Consider the following 20,053-nt stretch of genomic DNA (forward strand, 5'->3'; position numbering starts at 1 on the left):
CTGGCCAAGTCAAAATATAGTCTTCTTTTGCAAAGGTGCCGGAGGGAGGGCGCCTATTTTCCAAATAGTTCTTTTCTTGAAACTGACCCTTCGGAGCCGGAGCCGCCACCTCTTCTGGAACCTGAACTTGACGCTGGCCGCTCACGGTTCCTTCCCGGCAGCCTCAGAAACCCGGGACAGACCGCGTGCTCCCGGGCCGGGGCGGGGGCTGGCGCCGGCGCGCATGTGCAGGCCGGGCCGGCGGCGAGGAGGTTTGGCAGGAGGCGGAGGAAGTTTTCTCTTTGCACTCCACCCCGGTAGCAGCTCGGAACAAGGGACGACTTCCTTTGGTGGTTCCCCGCCTCGGCTCTGCTGCAGCTGCCTGCCCGGGACCTGGGTGGGTGGGTCATGGAGCCCCCCCGGGGGCAGGAGCCCCAGGCTCCGCAAGAGGTACCGAATGCGTCCCCTTCCTGCTAGGAACCGGGCGGGAATGGGGTTTCCTGGGTGTGCCCTGGAGAGGGTTTGGGGGGAGGGGGCTCGGCTTGCACGCGCCCCCATGCCCAGGTGAGTCTGCGAGCGGGGTGAGGGGCATTGGGGTGGGGGGGCGGGGGAGAGAAGCGGGAGAGGCGGGAGTCCTGGCCCCCCTCCCCTCCTGGCTGTCCCGTCTCCGGGTTTTCTCCAAGCCTCGGGTCCCCCGGGCCTCGGGAATGGTCCGGAGCGGGCTCTGGGTTCCGCTGGGTGCCCGGGGCAGCCCCGGGACCAGCCCTGACCGCTGTCACGCCAGTGAGAGGTGCAGGAGCCCTGCCTTCCTGCCCTTCTCCCAGCCTGCCCGCCGGGTACTCCGAGGACCCGAGGCTCCTTCCCTTTATCTGCGATCACGAGACTTGCAACTTACTCCTACGGGTGGTTTGGGCTTAATGATTGTGCAAGGGGTGACCTTGCCGGGTCGCTGCTCTTTCTGCTCCGCTCCCGCAGCCCCTGTCTGGCGAGGGGGTGTGTCAGACTGTCCTTCCCCTTAGTAGATCAGAAATACCCAGATTTCCTGCTCGTGCTTGTGGCCAGGTGGGGAGATCGGCTTCACATCTGTCCTAGTGTGGTCATGGAAGGCGCCTGGGGTGCCTGTCCTCTGTGTGCCAGGCATCGTATGCGCAGAGAGATTGGGATGTGGGTCAGGAGCATGCTGAAAAGTATTGGGGGGAATTTGGGAGGGGGGAGGGACAGGAGCTTCGTTGATAGACGTTTTATTCCTGAGTTTTGGAGTCATCAGCATTGTTGACACAGGACTTTCTCTTGGAGAGGATGTTGATAGCAAAGGAGCTAAGTGTCTGTGCTAGTAAGTTTCCTGTTATAAGTTGACGTTGAGAAAAAGCAGACTTTACTTAGCGCCTTTAGTCAGCCAATCAGTCAATAAACATTTAAGTGCCAGGCTAAGAGCTGGGGATACAAAGAAAGTCAAAAGACGGTCCTTAATCTCAGTGAGCTCACAGTTTAATGGGGAAAACAACATGCAAACAAACTATGCAAAATTATGTATATTGGTAGTAATCAATGGAAGGAAGGCACTAGAATTATGGAGGATCAGGAAAGACTTTTTGTAGAAGGTAGGATTTCAGCTGGAATTTATAGGAAGCCAGGAAAGCTAGAAAGTAGAGATGAGGAGGAAGAGCATTCCAGGCATAGGGGAGAGCCTGTGAAAATATCTGGAACATCGAGGAGGCCAGTGTCACTGAAGTGAAGGGTACTTGAAGGTGGGGTAGCCAATTTATGGAGGACTTTGAACACCAGAGAGTTTATAATCAATCATGGAGGTGATAGCCTCCCGATTTATTAAGTGACAGGTGTGTTGGGGGGAGGGAGTGGGGGAAGATGACAGTGGTCAGACTTGTGCTTTAGGAAGATTACTTTGACAGCTGAGTGTTGAGTGTACTGAAGTGGGAAGAGATTTGGGGCAGAGAGACCAACCAGCAAGCAGTCTATTTCAATAGTCCAGGCCTGAGGTGATGAGGGCCGTAGGTTTAAGTCAGTATGTTTGGAAGCAAAATCGGGTTATTAAGAGACCTGGCATAAACACAATGGCATATGCTTTTTATCCTCATCTTGAAGGTGTTGGTGGTGGTGTTGGGGGAGAAATATTGTTCTTTGAGTTGTCAGTCAAAAAGCATTTATTAATTGCCTACTATGAGCTAGACGTGTGGTAAGTGCCAGGATGTAAATGATGATAATAGTAATTAACATTTATGTAGAGCTTATTGTGTGCTAAGTACTAGTGGTAGGAAGAAAGGCACAAAATAGTCCCTGCTCTCAAGGAGTTCACAGTCTAGAGGGAGAGCCAAAAGGCAAACAACTGTGTGCAAGCAAAGGATAACTCAGAGATAATCAACAGAAAGAAAGGTTTGGGAAAGTCTTCTTGGAGAAAGCAGGATTTTAGTTGGAACTTGGAGGAAGGCAGGAGGCACAGATGAGGAAGGAGAAAATTCCAGGAATGAAGGACAGTCAGTAAAATGTTCTCAATTTTCATTTCAATTAAGTGTCATTTGAAATGTTTAATCTATTTCTGGTCTGCTGCGCTGCTTTCTCTTTTGCTGTATGCTGGAGGAATGTAAAGCCATTTTGATACTCCCATGTATCTGTGATTTTGTTTTTGGACAAGTCATTTTCTCTTACTGCACCTGTGCCTTATCTGTAAAATGAGGATGGGGTATTAGAAAACCTCTAAAATCCTTTCCAGCTGTCAGTGATTTCTCCTTTAGCAGTATAGATTGCAGATCATCCATGCCTTCTCATCTTGTAAAAAACTCTTTTTTGTATATTTTTGTATGGGTCCCATTAAAACACAAAGACTGTCCATTGGTTAGCCCTTATTTTCACTACCTCCTTTTCCTGTCATACATTTCTCTGATAATATCTTTTCTGCCCCTTCTCTTGTACAGTTCTCCTTTGGTAATATGCTACAGCCCGTTTGTGCCTAAGTGACCTAAAACCTTAATTCTTTGAAAACTGGTGTCCCATATTTTACAGTCCTAAAGCATCTCTGGAAGAATACTTGTATTAAAAAAAGATAGGTTTTTTGTTTTAGGGAGAAGCTGGTGGGGAGGGGCCATTAAAAACATTGCATAATTTCTAAAACGCAGTCCAGCTTACTCTCCTGCTCTTATTCAGTTTGTTTCCAAGACGTTGATGAACCATATCTATTGGTTGTCCATCTAGCTGCATCTCAGAGTATGGACAGTAGACATTCTTCATCCACTTTGTGTTTCCTATGCAGAGAGTTAGGCTACGCTCTTCTGAGTGATTATAGGTCTCATTCTGGAGACTTTGCATTGACTTAGGCATTAGTACTATCTGTAAACCCTTGCCATCTGCAAGATATTACCAGTTAGAGGGAATTCCTCCTGACTTTAACTCTACACTGGCTGTCCATCATGTCAGTGACAAATGCCTTTTCCCAGTATATATGTCTTTGCCAAGACAGCATGTTAAAGTGAATTTAGAGTTTGAGGGCATGAACTTGAATCCTGGCTCTCCTCTGTGTGACCCTTCTCTCAACCTCAATTTTTGTCATTTCTAAAATGGAGGTGATGGACTGCCATGGCCTATAAGATCCCTTCCAGCTCTAAATCTGTGATCCTATGATTCCTGCTTTAGGCCTTAATGGATATTTATATCAAAAGGGCATACAGAAGTGAGAATCTTGTATGATTTTTACTGTGTGCATGAGAGATAACTTTTTGGAGAAAAACCTTTAAGGTGACATTGTCAACAAATGATAAGAAAAGTGAGATCATACATTCTCTGTATCGTTAGTCAATTTTTCTATTGTAATGTTGTGGCCTAGTTTAGCATATTGTTTGTCACAGTCTGACTGTTACTTCTCATATCATCATCAAAGATACTTTCAGTATGTAGGTGAGATAAATACAGATTTTTCTCATGAAAGATTTTGTAGAAATGAGAAAACAGCCACATAGATCATTAGTTAATGATATTTTCTTAAGCATCCTCTTTTTTCTTTTTGTATTGAGCTCTGTGATTTCCCCTTCCTTCCCATTTCTTTGATAGCCTTCTTTCACGTATCTTGGTAATTCATCCCTCTATACCAAAGACATGAAGCTGTACAGGCATTGCATCTGCAACATTCTTGAGTGTTGCCTGGCCCAGATTAAAATGTAATTGGGAAGTATTTAGCAAAATAAATAAAAATACAGTAGACTATGTTATTCAGTCATTTTTCAGTTGTATCCAACTCTTTGTGACCTCATTTAGAATTTTCTTGGCAGAGATATTGGAGTGCTTTGCCACTTCTTTCTCCAGCTCATTTTACAAATGAGGAAACTGAGGCAAACAGGGTTAAGTGACTTGCTCAGGGTCACACAACTAGTATGTGTTTGAGGCTGGATCTGAACTCAGGAAGATGTCTTTATGACTCTAGGCCAGATACTGTATCTACTGAGCCACCTAGCTTCCCCCCCTCCCCAAGAGAATATAAATAATGTTAATATGTGGTTTTCTAAGTCAATATGCTATAGGCAGGGAGTTTCTATTTGAGTTTGACACCACTGCTCTAGACCCAAATAACTGTTACTTTCCCCAGTGACCTCCTCTGTCTATACTTGTAGTCTACTACAGCTAGAGTCCACTTGTTAGTGAGGTGAAGCATGGTAGGGGCCCTTCCTAATGTTTCTAGTGAACAAGCAGGAGAATGGGGCCTCAAGAGTGGAGATTTCTCCTGGGTAGGAAGGCAGGGGTGTAAGAGTGAGGAGGAGGGGGAAATCTGGAGGGTGAGTCAAGGCTTAAATGAGGTATAGACAGTAACTGTTATGTTTGGGAGTCTCAGACTAGAGCGAGATCACTGAATTGGAGTGATCAGAGAAAGTCTCATTGAAAAGGGATATTTGAGCTGAGCCTTAAAGAATTGATGTCTTTTAATCAAAGCAGACAGGGAAGTATGTTTCAGACTGAGCAGAGTCAGTGTGAGCAAAAGTATGGACTCAGGAATGAGGTAAGACAGTTTAGCTGGCACAAAGGATTCTGATGGAAGAATAAGAGGAGATCATGACTCAATTATACAGCGTTCAGAGATTTACAGAAACAGCTTCCTCAGTACACATATTATTCCTATTTTATATATGAGGAAAATAAAGCTCAGGTAGGTTAAATAATGTCAGAGCTGGGATTTATACCCATATCTTACATATTTCCCTCTATAACCTAGTTGAATTTTATCCCACAGACAGTAGGCAACCATCAGAAATTTTGAATAGAGAGTAATAAAGTGGTAATTTAGGAAGAGCAATTTTCAGAAAAGGGTAGATTGGTTAGGGGAGGACTAGGAGTCAGGGACACTAGGAGGCTAGTGCAATAATTTGAATATAAAGTAATCAGAATTCCAGCTAGGGTCCTGTAGGGGTAGGAATATAAAGGAATATTACAAAGGAATAATGAAAAATGTGTTGGTGACTTGCTGGATTGTGGAGAGAAAGGGGAGAATCCAAAAATGAGTGAACATATGGGTGCTAGATTTAATCTTTTTTTTTTAAATTGTATTGGAGAGAAAAAAGAGAGACAAGTAAAAGATTGTTTAGTGGATTTGAGGACGTGGACCACATCTTGGATACTACACATCCGTGGTTGTGTTCATGTCTCTCTGACCTTTCCTTTCTTTAATTCCTCATTCTTCTCCAATTCCTAAGACTTAGAATGTCCCCACAAAGTTCTTTCGTGATATGTTGCCATGAACATAGGTACTTAATGAATGTTTATAAAATTGAGTATTTGTATCTCTTCCACTGTCTAGCACTATGCCTCACACATAGTATGGATGTTTTTTATTAGTGAATGAGTTTATTGTTTAAATTTAAATTTTTACATATCATATTGCCTGAAAGCAAAATATACTTTTTATATTTGCCTTAGAAATACAGAGAGAAATATTGTCATAGACATATTTAGATACAGTTCTGGATCTCAACTCTTTTGGGATCAACCAAGCTGGCTGGTTGAATGGGGAAGTCCCTTGGTTTCCATAGTCTCTCAAAAACTGAGGGTTAGCTATTCCTTCAAAGCCCAGTGTTTTTTGAATAGGAACTAATGAAGTGGTAATTTAGGAAAAGCAGTTTTCATAATAGGGTAGATTGGTTGGGGGAGAACTTGGAGTCAGGGACACTACTTAAGAGACTGTTGCAATAACTTAAATATGATGTAATCAGAGTTCTAGCTAGGGTCCTGTAGGGTTAGGAATGTAAAGAAATATTACAAAATTAAAATTTGCTTCTCTTAAGAATTCATCCCTGACCAACCATACTCCATAATGAGCTTTCTCTTGTTCTGAATTCCCTCAGTGCTTAGGTCTATAATCTGTGTGTTTCCTTGGAATTATTTTGAATTGCTGCATATCTGTCTTGTTACTCCAATTGTTTAAATTTTAAGTTCCTTGTGGACAGGTAGGTCGGTCTCCCATTGTATTTCTTTTCTGAAGGTCTGCCAGTGTGCTGTGTATACAGTAGGGACGCAGTAAGTAGTCATCGAGTTAATTATCAACAAGAGTTCACTGAAAAGTGTGTATTTATGTCATTATCTTCTTGTTAGTCAAACCTTGACATCAAATGAAAATAAACCATCCATCTGACTTTTTTCTTTTTGCTTCCTTTAGGTGGAAACAAGAGAAGATGAAGAACAAAACATCAAGTTGGCAGAAATTTTGGAGCTCTTGGTAGCAGCTGGATATTTCAGGGCAAGAATTAAAGGCTTGTCACCCTTTGACAAGGTAAGAAGAAAATCCTGTGTGTCAGACTAGTGTAGTTGACACAGTAGAAAAGCATTGTTTCTCTGTTTTCTGTCTGCTCCTCTGCCCCTGTCCCCCAGCACCCACCAACCCTCAGTTGTTAAAGAAGTGTTCAGATTGTCCATTTTCTTTACGTAACGCCATTCAGAAATATTTACTGAGCTGCTTCTATTTTCATAGTGTGCCTGGCACTGTGAAATATACAAAGAATCACAAGTCATGGTAGATAGATCAGTTTGGAGAGGCACAGAATAAATCAGGAGACTGTTTAGAACTGGAAGAGACCTTGATTGTTGTCTAGTCCATTGTTTCACAACTTAAGCTATACAGTAGACTTGTAAAAGATTTAACTCAACATTTCTGTTTTTTCTTCCTTTCCTTTCCTCCCTTCTTGGACTATCTTTCAACAAATATTTATCAAGAGTTTACTAAATATGAGGTGTTTGTGTAATTGTCCTAGTTATGTTGTTAGAATATGGATATAGCCATCACCTAATTTGTCCCTATAAGGTAAGGGAACCATCCAATAAAAATGGTATATAATTAAGATAATTCTAATTAAGGTAAATCTAATTTGGCTAAAAGGGTTTATAAAGAAACAACTGCCGGTAGGAAGGGACTGGTTCTTATGGTCTTTATCCTCAAACCAGCACTGCCTTCATTTTCTTCTTTTTAATCTCAAACTTGAGCTGGGTCTCTGTTCTGGAGTGTAGGATTGGGTAGAACTGAGACAGGGTTTAATTCTCCCCTTTCCCCCACCTCACATTTCCCCTGTCTTCTACTTCCCCCTCCCTTTTCCTTCCACAGTTCTGAGAGCTTTATTAAGAACTAAAGAAGATAAAATGAAACAGTTTCACATAGTACGGAATTGTGGTTTCAAAGTACATAAATTTTTCCATAAGTAAAGTACCCTGGCCAGCATGGCTTTCGGGGCTAATCTGTCCCACTTTGGTCTAACAAACCTCTGGGCCTAGTTGTACCAGGTCTTTTCCAGTTCTGAATCTATCCTAGCATCTAGAGATCAGGGTACAATCTCATTTGAAATCAAAGAGTTAAATGAAGAAAACTTCCATGTGGCTCCTCTGGGGTCCAGCCATAAGAGCTGCTCTCCCTCCTAGCTAGGGTCATTTGTTTACACAACCCTTCATAAAATTTTTTCTAGGTACCCATAATATACCATTGTTTCACAACTTAAGCTACACAGTAGACTTGTAAAAGATTTAACTCAACATTTCTGTTTTTTCTTCCTTTCCTCTCTGAAAGAAAAAGTAGTCAAGAATCAGAAAATCAGTTTTCCAATGTGTATGACAATTGAGAGACAGTGTGATATAATGGAAATCTGCCTTCTCTTCCTTCCCCCCCCTCCCTTTTTAGTGTAAAAAGATCTGGGTTTGAGTTCTGGCTCTAATGCTAGTTTTATGATCCTGGACAAGTTATTTAACCTTTCTGACTCTCAGTTTCCTGCCTATAAAATGAGGATAATAATACTTCTACTACCTTTGCAGGGTTGTTATGAGGATGCTATAAGCCAGAGCCAATCAAGCCAGTCTGCTGGCTTAGGCTGGAGATGGGAATGAAATGAGGTACTTGTAGATCATCTAACGGTTAACAAAAGAAGGTTTACTTAGTCATAATTAGAGAAGGGCATTCAGAGTAGGGAAAAGGATATTGGCTGAGCGTATACAGCTCTCCTGTGCTGGTGTTAGTCAGAAGCCTGAGAGAAGTGCTCCCAGTGCCTTTAAGTCCTGTCTGTTTTTGTACTCAGGATACCAGGAAATGAAGTCAGCCAGTTAAGCCTTGAAGATAATTTTAGAGCCCTTTAAGGAAAGACTGACCTAGCCTGCATGGGGCAGAGCCTTAGGGTATTGCTTCCACCCTAGAGAAAGTGGGTTTTTTGATCAATTTTGTTGTTGTGCAGTCATTTTCAGTTTTGTTCAACTCTTCGTGACCCCATTTGGGATTTTCTAGGCAAAGACACTTGGCAAAGACACTCCAGCCAAAAACACTTACAGATGAGGAAACTGAGGCAAATAGGTTAAGTGACTTGCCCGTGGTCACAAAGCTAATAAGTATCTGAGGCTGGATTTGAACTGGAAAATAAATCTTCCTGACTCCCAATACACAACTGCACCACCTAGCTGCCCCATTTGACCAGTAAACAAATATATATTTAGCAAGTTCCTTCTAGTACTATGGAGGATCCAAGTAAGTATAATACATCTACATAATAATATATAATACTATATTTAACATATATGAGTGTATGATAATAATCTAGTTGAGGCATACACATGATAACTAATAGTATTTAAGTGACAGTCCTATAGGACTTCAGAAAAGGGGGAAGTACTTCTTCACAGAGGAGAGACTTGAGCTTCTTAAAGTTTAGCTAGGACTTAGATGGGTAGAGAAGAAGGGGAGGCATTCCATTCTGAGGGATCAGATGTCAACAATGGCACAAATGCATTTCATCTGAACAAATTTTAATTATCCACTCTATACAGTGCATTGTACTCAGTGCTGGGCATACAATAAAAAAAAGTTACACCCATCATGAAGCTTATATTCTGTTGGGGGGAATGTAACATGATATATGTAAATAGTAAATGGATAGACTTGCAGTAATGAAGAGATCAGTCTGGCTGAAGCAGGGGTTTTTGTACAGAAGTGAAGAGATAAGGTTAGAAAGGCAGGTTGGGATTAGATTTGCAGGTCTTATATGCCTTCATCTTGAAGGCAGCAGCAGTCATTGAAGGTGTTTGAGCAAGAGAGTGCTACCAAGAAATAATATGAATAATTCTCCTCCTTACTTTGGCCACTCATTTGGCAAATGCAGGTTGTCTCAGAAGTCTTAGTGCAGTTTTAAACTAGTAAAGCTCAAAACTGCACCAAGATTTTGGGGAAACTGCATATGCCACATCCTACAAAGAACATTGGGCCAAAGAGTGTGAATGACTAATGTTGCCATTTATTCCAACTTTTGGAGAGCCCAAAGCATGTGTCCTACTGATGTTGACTGAATAGTATTTTTAAAAAAAATTTTTTTTTTTGGTGAGGCAATTGGGGTTAAGTGACTTGCCCAGGGTCACATAGCTACTAAGTGTCAAATGTTTGAGGTCAGATTTGAACTCAGGTCCTCCAGAGCTCTATCCACTGCATCATCTAGCTGCCTCTGAGTAGTATCATCTTGATGGATGTTATAGTTTCTCTAGGGTAGCCATGTAAGTGAGCGAAGAGAAAAAGGAGAAGCTTGGCAACTGAGTGCCTTTTGGACACTGGTTTTAAAAAAAAGCAGTAGAGACAGGCCCACATAAGTGGAATAGTTGGTACTTTAGGTAATGTGATATGAAAGGCTCTGGGATCCTGCCCCAAAACATCTTTCCCACTTAAGTACCCAAGTATATGAAATATCACGTAGGCTGGACCACCTTAACAGCTCACTGAATTCATTCATCAGGGTGCCTTCCTTCTTCCAAAGATGCCTACTTCATAATTTTGCCTAGGATTGGTCCTAACAAATAGTAATTAGCCAAGCCTAGGAGTGACCTTTAATTCTGGATTCAAAGAAGTTTTTGAGGCATTTACACAGATCTACATGGTACTTAGTACAGTGTTTACACATAACAGATGCTTAAAAGGATTTGTTATGGAATTATACTATATGGAATTTGTGGAGATCCAATAAGTCAAATATGATAACTGGGCATCTTTGGTAATAGTTTATTCTGATGAAAAATTCTCCATGTATGCTTGGAATGTAAGCCCTGAGAATGAGCCAGCTAACCAGAAAAGGGAATAGTGACTATCCAGAATCATGGGCAGTAATAGAGGCATTTGAAAGTCTTGTCCAGTAGTTTCTGGAGAAAGATAATGTAATGAGATCTGCATTACAGGTTACAATCCATCCATTCTTCATTCTGTCTTAACAGAAAGAAGAAAGGACAGTTTTTACTTTTTGGCCACTGTTCTGGAATGTGGAGCTCAGCCCTGCCACAGGAACAAGACATCTGGGGCCAGGGGATGGGGATGCTGGGGTTCAGTATCACTCAGCTGCTGCAGGTTCCTGGATTTCAGTTAGGTTATAACCAACCTAAGGGACCAATGCCCAGGCACAGCCATGAAAAACTAGCACTGGAAAGAGCCAAGTGGGAGAGTGTTGATTTAATAGGTGAAAGGGATACTGTAGTTCTGTTGGAGGTAAGCCCATGATTGACTATTATAGAGAGAGTAGTACAGCCCACCCAGGCTGTGTGTGTTCCTCCAGTTCAGGCACCATGATATATGCTTCTCTTTTATCTCAGTGTCCAGTAATAGCCCCATAAATATATGTGGAATGACTGATTCATGTTTTGGATGAATTATAACTAAAGTAGTGAAGACTCACATCTTCTTCATACTTACACATAAATACACAGAGACCATACCTAGGTTATATAGGAACAGTTCGTAATATTTCTGACCTTGTCTTATCCAACCCCCACCCCTTCCACTAAAACTGAACAGGGAAAATTAATTTGTTTTTTATGTCTTCCAGGTAGTAGGAGGAATGACTTGGTGTATCACTACTTGCAATTTTGATATAGACGTTGACTTACTGTTTCAGGAAAACTCTACAATAGGTCAAAAAATGTAAGTTCCTAATTGAGTTAGCCATGAAGTTGATCTGTCCTGAATGATACTTCTTATTGGCCAGAGAGTATTCAGCTTGTCTTATGCAAAATTGGATTGTGTAATACCAAATAAAATGGGGACCTTAGATACTGGACTCCCCAAATCTTTATGACCGTGTGAACACATAGATAACCAAGATCTCTGTGAGCTCATCAGCTGATAGGTAAGAGACTCCTCTATGGTTGGTTGGAGGTAGTTGGGGGACTTAGAGACGACAGGGTAGGAAGGGATATAAAGCAGGTGTGGAGAGGGAAGTTTTTGTTCACCCTCTTACCTTTCTTAGAAACACTTGACTTTCAGTCTTTACTTTCTTCTGCCCGAGAACACCTTCCCACTAGCCTGTTAAGGACCTAGTTTTATCATCCTCAAATGACGTAGTTGGGCCTCTGGTATTTATTGATCAAAGACCAGGGTTCTGGTCCTTTCTGTCAGTTACTGGCTGTTTCCTTAAAATCACTTCTCTCTGGGCCTCAGTTTCTCCCACTGTAAAATGAGGTGCTTAGACTACATAAACTCTGACATTCTGTGGTTTCATTATCCCTTGAATTCTATGGATTATCACAAAGCACTAAATAATCCAAAAATCACCTCTGTCTGGCTTTAGAATGTATTATGTGATTGATTAATTTATTCAACAGATTTACCTTCCTAATTACATACTGCTTAGGCTAATATTCATTCAGTCAGCATTTATGAAGCATCTACAATTCAGTTGGTAATCCTTGAGCTCATTCCCACTGATGTAAGAATACCCTTTAAATATAGTAACTAGCATGGTGCCGTGTATTTAGTAGGCACTCAGTAAAAACGCTTGTCAGTTTGGTGGTAAGAAGTTAGCAAATAGCTTATTTTGTGTGGTAATAGAAGGAATGACCCTGATATTAAACATTTCCTTCTGAACTCACTGATCCCAAGTGGGCTTCCACCTTCCACAATAACCCTCCCCTCTCTCCTTGCCTCCTAACTATTTCCTGTCTGTGGGTCTGTGTTTCTCTCAGTTGGGCTTTTGCCCTTTCAGGCTTGCAAAAGAATGAAAAAATTTGTTGGTGGTGTTGCTATTTGGGGACATAAGGACCTCCCTAGTAAGGCTCACTTGTTGGTGTTCACCTGATAGAAGTCAGGAGTCTTAGTTTTTCATCCCAGCTTTAGCATTTGGTTGTGAACAGATCATTTCTTTGGGCCTCATTTTCCTAATTTGTGAAACAAAAGGGTTAGGTTAGGGGATAGCTGTCTTCAAGTATTTGGAAGGATCTCCTATGGAAGTGGGATTAGGTTTATTCTGCTTTGTTTTAATGGGCAGAAGGAACCGTGGGGAAAATTATAGAAAAGGAAATTTAGGCTTGGATTAAGGAAAAAATTCCTTACAATTAGAGCTACCTACAAGTGAAATGAGCTGCCTTAGCAGGTATTTGGTTTCCCTTCATTGGAAATTTTCAAGCAAAGGTCTCCACTTGTCAAATCCTGCAAGAGTGGCCTCCTGCTGAGGTTATTAGTTAGGCAAGATGTCTTCCCAGGTCCTTTCTAACTCTAAATTTCTTCATTTTCTTCCATCCAGCCTAGAACCTCATCTGTTCCTGAGGGTACTGTTAGTAAAGTGCTAAGAACATTAGTTATAGAAGAAAAATGCAGGATTTCAGAGAAAAAGGTGTAAAAGAGTAAACAAACTTTGGGAAGGTGTGAACTATCTTTTCCTGGTGCTTTGGAGAACCAGGCAAATGCATTACCTCTCAGAGGAGTCTGGGCAAAGACTGCTTGAAGGCCAGGAAATGGCCAGGAATTCCCAGCTCCTTGTTTGTTTGTTTTTAATTAAAATTTTTTTTGGTTTTCTTTTGAAGTTGCAGAATCAATGATGTATTATTCCAGGTAGTTATCTTTGTCAAAGTTAAGAAACCTGCAGACACTAGAGGGAGCTTTCCTCTCACTGAACTGGAGTGTGTCTTTTAACAAAAAAAAAAAACCCTAACCCAAACACCGCCCCCCCCCCAAACATCTGCTCTATATAGACTGTGAAAGAAGCACACATTCAATTGTTAAAGACTGATGTCCAGTCACTGGAACCTAGAACTTCTAGTTCTAGAGAACATCTCTTTCAAGCAAGCTGGCTTCAAATTATTGAAGAAAGAAATGCATACATTTACATGCAAATATGTGTACATATACAGAGATCTATATCCATCATAACATACATCTATCTCAAATAGAAGATGGCTGTCTATCCCTCTCCTGTCACTCATATCTAGAAAAGATTCACAGTAGGAGATGCCATGATTTCCTTTGGTTCCCATTGTCTCATGACTCTGCCAGTAAATTCTTCCCATAACTAACTCCAAATAATCCTGCTGTGAAGTCCATTCTCTCCTATCCTCTGTGGTTGTTATTCAGAAATTGTTCTTCAGAGATTTTTCAAAGGCCATTTGTTGGGTCTTCAGCTTTTTGTTGGTTTTTTTCTTTCAACAGTGCCCTGACAGAAAAAATTGTGTCTGTCCTGCCAAGGATGAAGTGCCCACACCGCCTGGAGCCCCATCAGATCCAGGGGCTGGATTTCATTCATATATTTCCTGTTGTTCAGGTAGGAGCCTTCTTGTATATTAGGGGAGGGAGGTAGGAATTGGACCCCAGATTTCTTTGGCTTAGAAAACTCCCTAAAGCAATGCAGGGTAGCAGCTGTAACTTATGAATGAGTTCGTAAATAAATGAATTAATGAATGAAATGAGAAAGCATTTATTAAGCATTTTCCATGTACAAGACTGCTGAACACTTGAGGATGCAGATAAGAGAAGCAAGACTGTCCCGGTTCTCAAAGAGTTCAGATTCTAGAAGGGAAAGACAACACATAGGAGGTTTTAGCTCTAAGTCAAAGTATTGGTATAGGTTACAAATTGTTTATTGCTCTGTTTCACCCTGAGCAAATCATTTCCTCTCTTCCCGCCTCTATTTTCTTATCTATAAAGTCAGGGGGTTGAACTGAATGGTCTCTAATGTCCTGTTCATCTATAAGGCTCAGCAATTTAAATGTGCTCTAATGCCAATATAATATACTACAAGTGTTGCCACCTGTAGTCATAGTAGTAATAGTATAGTGGCAGCAGCAAGCATTTCTATTTCTCTTTAAGGTGTACAACATGGTTTGTATATATTATCTCATTTGCTTCTATAGGCAGAAAATTTATTACATTTTTTAAATTCACTCAAATAAGGAGCAACTTAAAAAGGAAGGAGAAATTCTATCATAAACCTCTAGTATTTATTCATAGCACTATCCCAGAATTTATAAATTTTTTATTATTATTCCCTCCTTCTTCCTGACAAACAGTGGAATGGGTCATTGACCACAGTCCCTTGTAACTTGTGCTTACTTGCTTCTTTGAGTCATTAAAACTCTGTTGATGGATCAGAGAATTTTGCAGTTTTGCTGTTGTTTGTAACAAAACAGGGTCTGTGACATCTAGGAATTCGGAAACTCCTGTTTCAAATCAAGCCAACAAGCATTTCTTTCTTTCTTTTTTTTTTTTTAGGATTCATTAATTTATTTATTTTTAGTTTTCAAAATTAACTTCCACAAGATTTTGAGTTCCAAATTTTCTCCCCAACTCGTCCCTCCCCCAACCCCAAGACGGCGTGAATTCTGAATACCCCTTCCCCTAATCTGCCCTCCCTTCTATCTCCCCCTCCCTTCTTTTATCCCTTCCTCTTCTATTTTCCTGTAGGGCAGGATAGATTTCTATACCCCATTGCCTGTATCTTATTTCCCAGTTGCATGTGAAAACAATTTTTTAACATTTGTTTTTAAAATTTTAGGTTCCAAATTCTCTCCCTTTCTCCGTTCCCACCCACCCTCATTGAGAAGGCAAGCAGCTTGATACAGATTATACTTGTGTAGTCATGCAAAACACTTCCATAGTAGTCATGCTGTGGAAAACTAAGTATATTTCCCTTAATCCTATCCCACCCCCTGTTTATTCTATTCTGTCTTTTGACCCTGTCCCTCCTCAGAAGTGTTTGCTTCTGATTACCCCCTCCCCCAATCTATTCCCTCCTCTATCATCTCCCCGCTCTCTTATCGCCTTCCCCCCTATTTTCCTGATGGTAAGATAGATTTCCATACCCCACTGTGTATGTTATTCCCTCCTTAAGCCAAATCTGATGAGAATAAGATTCCCTCATTCCCTCTCACTTTCCCCCACTTCCCCTCCACTGTAAAAGCCTTGTCTGTTTTATGTGAGATAATTTACTCCATTCTACTTCTCTTTTTCTCCTTCTCCCAGTTAATTCCCTCTCACCCCTTAATTTTATTCTCCAGATATCACCCATTCATCTTCAACTCACCCTATGCCCTCTATCTATCAGTCTATCTATACATATAATTTTTTTTCCCTCCAACTACCCTAATACTGACAAAGGCCTCATGAGTTACAAGTATTATCTTTCCATGTAGGAATGTAAATAGTTCAACCTTCCAACAAGAATTTCTTAAGGATTTAGTATGTGCCAGGTTCTGTGTTAAGCACTAGGGTTATAAAGAAAGGCAAAACAGTTCCTGTCCTCAGGTAACTTAAAATCTGCTGGCTCTTTAAGCCACTTCTTCCTATGCTGTTTGTCTTTTCTTTCAGTTTGTCTAACATAAATAAATCTGGATATTGACGAAACCAGCTGAGGTTCTTACTAAGAAGAATATTTACAGGCAAATGCTTTATAAAAAAAATGTATCTCATTAACATATGACATTAAATGGAGTGTCATTTTTTCCCTGGGGAAAGCTGAATGCTGACACTTGTGTTGATGAGAGAATGTATGATAATTTTCTCTGGCTCTTTTGTGGAGATGTAAGTAGCATGCAAATGCATTTCTGGCCAGCCCCACAGTATCTGTGTTTTTCTGTTATTGTTCATGAGCCTGGATTCTTCAAAAGACATTTCAGGGGCTCTCTTCAAATGCTCTGTGTAAATAATCCAGATGTAATAATAATGATTAATGTTTATGTAATACCATAAGGTGTCTACTGTGCTTTTATCTTTGTGATTTTTGCTGCAATCCTATGAGATGTGTGTGTAGGTCAAGCAGTATTTCCTCCTTTTGCAGAGTCCCAGAGAGGTTAATTGACTTTTCTGAGGCCACACAGGTAGGAGGTCTCATGGCTGAGACCAGAACCTGGGTCTTCTAATTCTGTGTACTTTCTTCTGCATGACACCAGGTGAACCTAGCCTAGAATAGAGATTGCAAGCCTTTTTTATGAGCATGTGCTAACATTTCATTTTCCTGAGGCTTTGAAGTCAGGGAAAGGACAGTAGAAGCTGGGGGTAAAGTTCCTCAGCAGGGAAGGGCTTACTTACTCCTGGGAATCCCAACAGATCTCCAGAAGTGGGATATGGTGGTCACAATTCTCTGTGTATTCACTGTCAGGTGCTGGCCAAAAGCTTGAATTTTTTGTATTTGAGTGACCCTCACCAGTAACCTCTGTATTTAAGATTAGGAAAGGGTGATATACAAATTGGCACTCCTCCCGTTTAAAAGTGGTAAAAAAGATTGGTGTGTGACCAGTTCCCTCTCTTCCCATTACATGTGAAGATATTAAATTGCAGTGTTTTCCTGAGGGAAATAGCTTTGTTTGTTACCCGAACATATGCTAGAGAACCAAGCAAGAGTAAGTGAATGTTTTGAGTTTCATCATCTCATAGACTTTAGTGTGAAGGGGCCTCAAGCTGTCCTCTTTAACACCTTGGTGAAAGGTGGGGAAACTGAGTCTGGGGAGGTAACATGCCCAAGGTAATACCAGTAGTATGCATCAGAGATGGAATTTGAACACAGGTGCTCTGGTTCCAGAAATAATGTTCTTCCCGTTCTGTCTCACTCTGTCTCCTAAATATATAGTTTATAACATTTTACAGAATTAAGTTCTTCAGTGTCTCAGAAAATCTTTGCACAGACATTCAGTGTAAGACAACTCATCTCAGTGAATATCATGGAATGTCCAAATAGTTTTATTGTAGTGAAATGTTGTTTTGATAGGTACACTGCTAGAAATCTTGTTTCCTGTTGGACAGAAGACAAGAGATGGAATAGAGCTGGTGCTCAGCGTCTTTTTCAGTGAATTAGCAAGTGAAAAGGAGTGCTTTAAACTCCATGAGGGTGGTGAGAAAGAACTGGCACATTCTCTCCATACCCCTTTTCATCTTGCAAGTTCCTGAATGGTTTTGTCTGTTGTGTTATATGTTGATGTGACTGAGAAGCAGCATCATGTCTTAGCAGGTGGAAAGCTGGCCTTGGAAAGAAGATCTAGGTTTCTGAAGCCCTGCCTTTGACACATGCTAGCAACAGGACCCCGGGCAACCTTCTCAAACTCCAACAGATGGGATGAAATGACTTGCCCATAGTCAGAGAGCTAATCTAGTCTCAGGGCTTGAACTCAGATCCCAAATTCCCTACAACAAAACCTTGTTGTAGTGAATTAACTGTAACTGGGTTAACAAAGTTCTGTTATTGGGGATCAGCTTTGATAATAAGGAAATAACATTATTATATAGAAGCATTCTTTATAGTGGTAACTGTTGCAGTGAGATTTTAACTGTATTAACACATTTGACACTATTTTTCCTTATTAGTGGTTGGTGAAACGTGCAATAGAAACCAGAGAAGAAATGGGTGACTACATCCGCTCCTACTCCATATCTCAGTTTCAAAAAACCTATAGTCTTCCCGAGGTAAGTGTCTTCTTCCTCCTTTTGTGTTGAAATTATAGCGTCCTGAAAGAGGCGGGGAAACAGGTAGAACAGGGGGAAAGGGATGCTCAGTAACATTTAGTGAATACTTGCTTAAAGTGCTATTGTCAGGGCCTTCTCCAGCTCTCTGCTTTGCATAGATCTCAAATAGAAACTATATATACATTAGATAAGTTACAGGTACATGGTGTTCAACATCTTTCCCCCAAACTATCCAATCTTCAGTGCCAAAATTGGGTCTTTTTGTACTTCTTTGGGTTCAGAATGAACATTGAGGGTTTAGTAGACGTGTAGGCTTAGGGTTTGCTGATTATTTTGTGAGAGGTTCTCTGGGTCTTTCCTGAAGCCTTGTGTTTGGGGGAGGGAGGAGAGGATAGTTTTGATGGAGGAAAAGGGTAGGAAGCTGAAGAGCATCGTACCTCCCTCTTGTGAACATCCTCACTTCAGATAGGGTACAGCTGCCATGCCGGGTTCATCAGGAAGGGTCAGGACCTTTGTCATAGAGGGGATCTGGCATATTCCAAAGGACTAAGCAGGAAAGTAGTCAAGTACAGGCAAGTCAGTAGCAGGGTCAGACAGGTGGAATAGGTCTGGGATCATAGGATCATGAGTTTAAAGCTAGGAAGGGTCTTTGAGAATGTTCGACCAAGAACCCCCTCATTTTATAGATGAGGAAACTTAAGTCCAAAGAGATTAAGTGATTTGCCCAGGATTACACAGCTAGTGTGTTTTAGTAGATGAGATTTGGACCCAAGTCTTTGTGACAAAACAGCCAAGGCAAGGGAGGAGGAAAATAAGTCGAGGCAGACAAGATGTAGGGGTAAGAGGGCCAACAAGAACAGTCCCAGCAAAAAGATCCTAGGATCCTGATCCGAGGACAAAGGCTGCCTTCTTTGCCCCATTTTCTAATGCGTGCTTGGTATGTTTGGGGGTAGGTAGAGTGAGGAGCTGGGGTCAAATCTGTATCCACAGGTATCTCTCATAACACCTACAGGTGGAAGCCTCCCCCAGTTATGACAAGTTTACCTCGTATTAGTGGTTCTTGACCTAAGGTGTACAGGTGAATTTTAGGGGGTCTGTGAATTTGGGGCTTTCTTTATAATCCTATGTACCTTATTTCATGCATTTAAAAACTATTCTGAGAAGTGATTCACAGGCTTCACTAAGGGTCTGTGACACCCAAAAGGTTAAAAACTTCTACCCTAGAGGTTGTTCCTGAGTTTAGGAGTAGGTTTTAGGTGATTGCAAGTGGAAAGGTAGACTAGGGCCTAGATTTTCAGCTGAGAACAAGGAAACTGCAAGAACTTTTAAGGTAGGTAGGTGCTTGGTAGATATGACTATCTATCTGAAACACACATTTCCCTGGGTGACTTACCTGGTTTGAGACATGCTTGTACAAACTAGCCTTTTCCCATGAAAAGGCTTCCTTTTTCAAATGAGTAATTGGGAACCCAGGAAGTTTTCTAAGCTAATTTGTCAGTTGAATTTTAATCAGCACTTTGCACGTGTTTATTAACTGTCAGTTATCTTACAGGATGATGACTTCCTGCAAAGGAAAGAAAAGTCCATCAAGACAGTAACTGATATATTTGTAAGTTCTCCCTTGTATGTTCTTCAGATGATGTTTGGTTTAGAACACTATTTATTTCTTTAATTGTATAGAAAGAATAAAAATTATATCTTATATATTTCTAGTATAAAGAAAAAATGTTTCTTTAATTTAAATTATACTAACCCAAGTGTTTCGTGTTATTGCGGTTATTCCAGAAGGGAACCTCAGTTAGTATGAAGTCAGGTCCTGCTTTGGAAAGGCTCACAGGGCTTGTATTTTAGACCAAAGCCTTTATCAAGGATATATGGCTGTGTTTTTGATTTATCTCAGTTCTGGCTTTTGGGGAGAAAATG

At 41.0% G+C, this 20,053-nt stretch overlaps 1 protein-coding gene across 2 annotated transcripts in view; it reads left to right on the forward strand.

The window, feature by feature from the left end:
* The first annotated feature begins 270 nt into the window (after positions 1 to 270).
* CCDC93 (CCC complex scaffolding subunit CCDC93) overlaps positions 271 to 20,053 on the forward strand; it is a 115,945-nt gene continuing 96,162 nt past the window's right edge. Inside the window, exons 1-6 of one of the 2 annotated variants that reach the window (XR_002321756.2) lie at positions 271 to 429; positions 6,629 to 6,742; positions 11,295 to 11,389; positions 13,889 to 14,000; positions 18,032 to 18,130; positions 19,683 to 19,739. Coding sequence is in view for 1 of the 2 variants with exons in the window: in XM_020972918.2 (XP_020828577.1) it covers positions 388 to 429; positions 6,629 to 6,742; positions 11,295 to 11,389; positions 13,889 to 14,000; positions 18,032 to 18,130; positions 19,683 to 19,739 (519 nt within the window). In the remaining variant the exon portion in view is untranslated. The remainder of the gene's footprint in view (positions 430 to 6,628; positions 6,743 to 11,294; positions 11,390 to 13,888; positions 14,001 to 18,031; positions 18,131 to 19,682; positions 19,740 to 20,053) is intronic. The other variant, XM_020972918.2, reaches the window with a different exon arrangement.

The sequence above is a fragment of the Phascolarctos cinereus genome, unplaced genomic scaffold, assembly GCF_003287225.1.
Source record: "Phascolarctos cinereus isolate Bilbo 61053 unplaced genomic scaffold, phaCin_HiC Scaffold_726;HRSCAF=1367, whole genome shotgun sequence".
NCBI classification, from domain to species: domain Eukaryota; kingdom Metazoa; phylum Chordata; class Mammalia; order Diprotodontia; family Phascolarctidae; genus Phascolarctos; species Phascolarctos cinereus.